Source organism: Austrofundulus limnaeus, unplaced genomic scaffold (assembly GCF_001266775.1).
Source record: "Austrofundulus limnaeus strain Quisiro unplaced genomic scaffold, Austrofundulus_limnaeus-1.0 Scaffold1268, whole genome shotgun sequence".
Lineage (NCBI taxonomy): Eukaryota > Metazoa > Chordata > Actinopteri > Cyprinodontiformes > Rivulidae > Austrofundulus > Austrofundulus limnaeus.
Genome location: NW_013953670.1, coordinates 23,454 through 31,282, shown reverse-complemented (window position 1 = coordinate 31,282; position 7,829 = coordinate 23,454). Strand labels below are relative to the sequence as shown.

Genomic DNA, 7,829 nt, shown 5'->3' with positions numbered 1-7,829 from the left:
ATATAAATTAAATAAAATCTAAAGACAAACATGAACACAGCATTGCTGGGTTAAAGAACTGTATGACGCACATAATTCAGATGGGGGGCAGGAAGTGATTTCCGTGTTTGCACGGATTTCCTGTTCAATTAAAAACATCCTGAAAGTTAAGGGTCTAACCAGTGGTGGGCAGCGCTAATCCAAAAMTTAGCTCCACAATTTCTAAAGCATTTATGTCATAGAAACATTAGCRGAAGCTAATTWTARAGCACAAGTTCAATTTGACACTTACTAGYTGRCCACAATTCATGTACAATACATGCACAACACTGCCAACTAGTGGTGTATGAGCCCTTTTACAACTTAAWTYTACAAYCGCCGATTGCTGGGGATGTGATTTCCTGAAACAGACCTTTAGCTCCTGGTGKAAAAATTAAAAAGTTGATGAGGATTGCTAGTTCGGCTGCTTCTTTGTCTTTTTCTTTTGTTTGTTGTAGATTTTTCATTAAAGAAGCATCAATAAAGTAATTTTAAAACTGTTAATGGAAAACTAAAGCAATGCATTCTCGGTACATGACGGATTTGATTTGTGACGGGAAACAAAAGCGCAGTTGCTCCAGTTGACCACTAGGTGTCAGTCTTCATCAGCATAACATCATTAAATCATTTCTGAGTCTGTTACCCCGTTGGCCGATTGCTCCTTCGACCAATTACGTCAAGTATTGAGCTCCAGCGTTTAAACTTTTTTTAAAGGAGCTCCGATTGTAAAGTAAAATAAATCAATACATACAAAATTTTAGTATGGATTACATACGTTAACTGTTTTTGCTATTGGCTTCCTGCTACGTAAGCAGACACAAAGCATTGTGGGAAATCAGAACTGTGGCCCAAAGCAACAGTCAACAAGGACATTTACCTTTCCAGTAAGTGTGTTTATTTGGGAGGGGTGCTGTTGGATAGATCACGTGCTGTGATTCATTGGCAGCCATACCTTCTGCTGTTCAAGATAATAATGACTGGTAGATAATTAGTTATTAGCGGTACTGCATTTCAATTTTAGAAAGCTCAAATCCGCTTATGAATTATAAAAATTAGTAAGACCGCTAAAGCGCAAACAAAATATTTAGGTCCGCATTTAGCAGATTTGTGCTTTAGTGGGCTGGGGCCCACCACTGGGTCTAACCTTTGTTTAGTCTCTGTCTCAGGGCGATGGAGAACTCTCCGGCCTGCCTACGCCTGACTCCACCCCAGAGCTCCCCATCAAGAGCATGAGAGCGCTGCGGCACCATCAGTACGAGAAGAACCAAAACTGCAACAACGCCAAGGAGAAGTCCGGCCCCAGCTGCTCCTCCTCCGGTCAGGGTTTCATGGCCGTCGTGGGGAATTCTTTAAGTCAGCAAGTGTTTCCCTTCTCTCATCAAAACGGCAACAGTCTGAGCAACGGAGCAGCCCACGGGGCAGGCGCCTCCTCGACCTCGCTGCACCTCCCGGAGGAGAGGCGGATCTCAAGCGATGAGCACGCAGCAGCTGCAGGAGGAGGAGGAGGCGGTGCGGTTTCACATCACCACCATTCCCAGCAGTCCCTCCCTCAGACGGTGGTGGACGTGTCGGCGCTGGACGAGCTGCTCAAACACATCCACGAGGTCAGCGCGTCGGGAACCGGGGGCATCAAGGTCCTCACCTCCACCTCCTCGTCCGCTCTGTTTCCGGCGTCTTCCGGAGGACACGGTCACAATCATCACAACCCCCACCATCATCACAACCCCCACAGCCAAACGCGCACACACCACTACAACCACAGCCACCACCACAGCAACCATCACAACAACAACAGCAGCAGCAGTCACCATCACCAGCAGCCCATCCCAGAAACAGAGTCGACTTCTTATTACAGCACCTCCACGCTGCCGAGGGACGGCCTCCCCAAACACCTGGACGCCGTGCCTCAAAGCTCCACCTCCTCCTCGGCCACGTCCTCGTCGTCCTCGTCCTCGTCCTCCAACAACCCCACCTCCTCCACCTCTGTCCCCTCTTCATCCTCCTCCTCTTCCTCCACCCCGCTCCAGCAGCAGGTGATCCCGGARCGACCCGGAGGGGGCGCCGTCTCCGTGGCGCGCCACCAATCTCAGCGCCACTCCCTCATCAAGATGGGCGCGGCAGGGGGGGCGGTCCCCCGCCACCACAGCTTTAACCAAAGGGGCACGCACGTGCACTTTCTGGCCAGGATGAACACCAACAGCAGCAGCAACGGCCCCCCGGGCCCCAGCGCCACCGCGGCCGCCGCCAACACYAACGCCAGCAACAACAACGAGAGCCAGAAAGCGTCGATCGCCAGCGCCTGCCTCACGCGGCAGCACAGCTACAGCGAAGGGCCTCACGTGCAGAGGGCGGCGGTGGTCCGGAGAACTGTGTCGCTAAAACCGCAAGTCCCGCCAAAACCGCTTTTTCTGCCAAACACAGCGACGTCGTCGGTAACAGAAGCAGGAAAATACAACTACTGAGACTTCAGGTGGAAGAGGTGCCGTTCAGGCACGGCTKCAACAATCGCCACCGAGGAAGCCCCTTCCAAGATGTCTGCCGGGCCTGGGCGAAAYGAGAGCACCGATCGGCCCGAAAGACACACACACACATAAAAAAACACTTCTGTTCTTGTGACTCGTCACAACCTTTCAGTTGTACTTTTTGTCATGCTGCTGAGAGAATGCCAACAAACCTGCTTCTTTGCAGGACGGGAACTCTCCTTTCACCACAAACTGTGGATCAAATCCAGCTCAGACRAGAGACATCTGAGAAACACTTCAGAAGCGGGGCGAGGGGTGTTAATGATCCAAAAGGAATCCCCCCAGGCTCGGGGGGGTGGCCTGAAAATAAATCTTGATTAATGCAGTTTTCTTATGAGTGCTTTGATCTGATKTCCCCACTTGTTGCACCTTGGAACTGGATTGCATTTGCAAATATTTAAAAAGCAGGGAATTGGAYGAATGCAGACCTGACATGAACTGAAGCCTGCTGGATTACTTGCAGTACAAATGGTGAGATATCTTTACACAAAAGCAATCAAACAGAAGTCAGACATGGAAAAAGAAAAGAAATACAACTTTCATAAGAAATCCATTTGTTTTCAAACCTGGACTGGAAAAAAGAAATTTGAGAAAGTTTACTCTTCTGTCATGTCGGGAGGAAAAAAACGAGTCTTTATGTTCATGAACAAGGCTTTAAGGTACTTTATGCAGACAACACAATGATTCTGAAGAAAGTCAGAACTAGCATTTACTATATTGCCTGAGCTAGGAGATTCCAGCTAATTATCAAACTCCAGCAAACACAAAGATGCACATTAGCATTAACTCCAACATAAACACAAACTGCACCCGTTACTTAATATCGGAGGGAAAAAGCATCAAGCTGAGGAGATGATCAAAGATTTCTGATGAGCTGTTCCCGCTAATTATTAATTTATGGTTCGGGACACTTTACATGCCTTTATTGATCTGTTTTATGTTCAAATGACTTAATTGGTTGACATAAAATATTAATTACCCTCATCGCTTAATTGGTTCTCTCACTTTGAGCGCCTTATTTCTTTTCTCTTGAACAGCGTGACATCTGCACCGTTTTTTTTTTAGAACCTGTAATTTGGTGTCAAAAACGTGTTAAAACCAAACTGTTTTAAAAGCTCTAATGCTTTTAGGCTTTTTGATTGAATAATTTGAGGTATTTGTTTATCAGAAATGATTTCCCATCATCAGCTGAGCACAGGATTAAACAGAGTATGATCTTAAAAATCAAGTCAAACTAATAAATTAGAACTCTTCTAATGCAGCTGTTTCCAGGATCCGGTTGCCAGCATTTTCTCATTAGTTCTGAACTAGATCTACGGATTGGAAATGTACTCACTTGTTCAAGAACCAAAAGCAAGTAGACTCAAATTTAATATATTTTTACAAATTCTAAATAACTTAAYGATGGTGGAGGATTATATTTGGTTGTGTGTTATTTCCAAATTAATATTTAGGGGGAATTAAATGTCTGCACCAACTGATGTTGCCTTCTTGGAGCTCAAAATGACCTGCATGACAACTTGTATACATTTAACTCAAATATAAGATCAGTGTTTTCTCAAATAAAATATAATATCAGAAGTCTGTGCCTTTTTGTTTTTCTTTTTTTTTTTTTTTTTACTTTGAGTTTTCTGTATGTTTAAGGGAATGGTACAATTTAGAGGAACTTAAGTAAAATGTTAAGGAAAAAAAGGGTATTTTTTTCTTTAAATTTTGCTCAGGATGGGAGACTGAAGTGATGCAACACAATCTGTTGGCTTCTTTAGATTAATTGATTGATTTTTGTACAGTGCCCTGATAAGTTTGCTGTGACTTGGAGCTATAAAATGAATTCAATCTATGCTATTGTATTGGTCATAGTTAGGGATGTTCCAAGCTAATCACTGGTGTCGAATCAGATGGACCAATCAGGGAAATTTTCATTGATCAGTTTCAGAATAGCTGCCGTGGTTTTTGACCACCTATTCATGGATATACATCAGCCATGCTGCAGTATGGCAGTCATAATGTGACGGCAATGTGATGTCAAGAGTCAAGGGTTGGGAAAAATCATGTGCAATTAATCATCAAAACTGTTAATTGCAATTAATGAATTATTGTTTGCCAGTTTGCAAATACTGCTTTGGTGCTACGTGTTGACATTTTTGTGAATGACACACCATCATCAGGCACATATGAGCCCAGTAGTAGCAGAAAGCAACTAAGCTTGTTAAATCACCTGAAACAGGAACATAAACTGGATTAAAAGAAAAAGTGGACCAAAGTCCACAGTGTCATATCTACAATCTACAAGTTCAAATGTTATTCATCATATTAACTAGTAACGGATCAATGCCACAATTAATACCAATAAAATTTTTAGACAATATCGCCCAACCCGAATACGGAAGAGCATTACGTTAAAAAAAAARAAGTTAGACTCCTGATCTTGTAATTATGGGATCTGGATCTCAAATTTATGAGAAAAGATTTCATAATTGTGAGAGAATTTTAAAGAGAGTCATACTGTAGCTGACCTAGCCTGGCCCTACGCAGTTCTGCTCAATTCTAGTTTCCCTTCATGAAGGACAAGGGTCTGGTTTTTACSAGGCTATAGCTGCACTACAGAAAAAGTGATCAATGACTGCTTTTATTTCCTCTTAGGTGAAGTCAGTATTTCCCAATGTCTCAGACTATATGAACATTGGGCAGGGGTGTAACAATACATGTACCCGTATCAAACAGTGCTTTAGTTTCAATACACACTTGTATCGAACAATACAGATTTTTAAAATTTATTTTATCAACTTGTCTTCTGAAGATGCTCTGTGTTTAAGGATCAGTGGATCTGTGTTCAACTACTCCATAGGCTGCATTTTTGAGCGCAGATCCACTGAGAAACTTGCTGTTTCAGCAACATTTCATTTAAAAACTGTACTTTTGAGGTTAAACAAATGTTCATAATTAATATAAATAAATTACAAGTTAAAATGGGCATGGACATTTCTCGTTTTTGTGTCAAAAAAATATCGAACCGTGAGACTAAAGTATCGAACCGAATCGTGAATTTTCTGTYTCGTTGCACCCCTATTCGGCAGGTATCTTAAGTCTTTGGGGTTGTTCGGTCAAAAAGCCCACTCTAACCTGCAGGAGCAATTAAACCAGAACAGGATGCTTCATGGTTATAAGCAGTTAATGGCTCTCAAGTGCACCCAAGCTGGTTTGGTGGTGTCCCAAAGAACTGTGTATGTACAGGAAGTAGAATATTGGACAAAGAGCACATGCTTGGTCCTGTTTTAACCCTGCCGGTCATAGCTTTATTAAACTCTGGTGGGTATATACAGCTTGGTCTGGGCACTGGTGCATTCAGCATCACACCCTAATGTAGAACATAAACTCAAAACAATAGTTCCTATTGTTACGCTTTACTGACTCAATTCAACAATTTCATCATTAACATACAAAACATATTTTTCTTGTAACACTTACCATATATGACTGAAAGAATCAGGAAGAAGTACCAGCTCAAAATCCTAAATCCTCAAGAAGTATTCCATTTCACTTCTTTTCTCCTGATTTTGACATCAAGATCTCAAAATTATAAGATCAGGGGTCTTTTTTTGTGTTTCTTTGGTGAATGCAAAGCTCTTCTGTACCTATAGTGCCAACGTATTTGTGGTATGGAAACATTTTACAACACAAACAAGCAATTCAGAAAGTAACAGCAATAATCTGCTGGCCAGGAGTGAAATGAAGTCGACCAGAAGATCAAAAGTCTGTAGCGAGAAGCTGGACACCAGACAAATACAAATATTAAATTAAGACTCTATTAGTTGGTCCTTTTATTTAAATGACTGGTTGATATCTGGGAGAAAAACTAATGATTGGGACAAATTACAAATCTAACTACAACAGAAAAAGACAGTAAAAATAAGGTTTTTGTTGGAGTCACTTTCCATCACATACAATCACTTTGACAGACACTCTTGTCCGACTACAATCTGCTGCCGAATTCAGTTTGTGGGAGTGCGTCTTCACAGATGGTCCAAAAATATCCAACTGTGAAGGGAATCTGTCTTTTCCTGTTTTACTTTTGCCTCCCCGTGTTCATCAGCAGTCAAAACCACTTTATGCCGTGGCTACTTCTTCTGTTTGTGCTCCTGGACAGTAGTGAGACCAAACGGAGGCAAAAAGAGGTGTGCAACAGCAGCAGTGAAAGACTGAGACCGAGTCCCTGTAAATAAAACTCAAGCACATTGTTGGGTTTAAACAGCAGCTACTTTGCTTTCTGTGCTGCATGGATTTTTTTTTAAATTTCTCTAAAGTGGGTAATTTCAGAGCTGGACATATTTTAATGTCAAAAATATCTACAGAATAAGAACAACTTACCTGAAGTTATGTAGCTTTTGTTTAGGCAGCTGGCCGATTGTTGAAGATCCACATGTTTTAGACTGTTGGATGCATTCATTKCTGAAAAGACACAAATTGGATTCATTTTTGCAAATAACAGAAGCCATCAGAAAACACATTCACTATGTTAGATTAGTTTAAACTATGGGACAAATTAAATCTATAGAAACAATGTCCCGCTTTGGCAAAATGAAAAACAAAAACTACTGTTCAAGAAGTTCCTGTTGTAAAGCAGCTTGGGGGGGGGGGACTCTTCAGTTTTTCGCTCTCATTAGTGCCTTCAGAGGAGCTCCAAAAGTCAATGGATTTTTACAAGTCTGGAAGAAGAAATGAGTTGATGAGACATGAATATGACATGAAGAAGTCATCATCATAATGAGTCCTTTTCTTTCTGCGGCTTCTGAAAAAAGGGTTCCTGCTCGTCTGCTTGGCACGAAGCCTACGTTTCCTTATTATTTGCTACAGTATTATGCAGAATTATTGGCTACTGCCAAAGGCGAAGAATTTGCAATGTCTTTACCTCTGTCTGTTTTTGTCTACAGTTTATGTGGGGGGGGGTGCATCACTGAACAAATGTTATTGAAACTTTCAGTAGATGTGCAGCTGATTCATTTTTGGAGCATTAATTGTGTGAACGCTTCACAAACTTTCTCATTATTAACATCGTTTTTTTTTTTCTTCTGTAAGTTTTTTGGCAAGTATACCGTTCCGCTTTTTTGTGTTATTTTAACAATTCATATACAGGTGCTGGTCATAAAATTAGAATATCATGAAAAAGTAGATTTAGTTCAGTAATTCCATTTAAAAAGTGAAACTTGTATATTATATTCATACATTACATACAAACTCATATATTTCAAATGTTTATTTCGTTTAATTTTGATGATTACAAATGACAAC

At 41.5% G+C, this 7,829-nt stretch overlaps 1 protein-coding gene across 2 annotated transcripts in view; it reads left to right on the top strand.

Moving 5' to 3' along the window:
- Window positions 1-4,121, top strand: part of LOC106534785 (semaphorin-6D) — a gene marked incomplete at its 5' end in the record, with an annotated part of 42,789 nt that extends 38,668 nt beyond the window's left edge. Inside the window, 1 exon segment of one of the 2 annotated variants that reach the window (XM_014031542.1) lies at window positions 1,185-4,121. In XM_014031542.1, coding sequence (XP_013886996.1) covers window positions 1,185-2,480 — 1,296 coding nt within the window. 2 annotated transcript variants of the gene reach the window in all.
- Window positions 4,122-7,829: the final 3,708 nt, after the last annotated feature.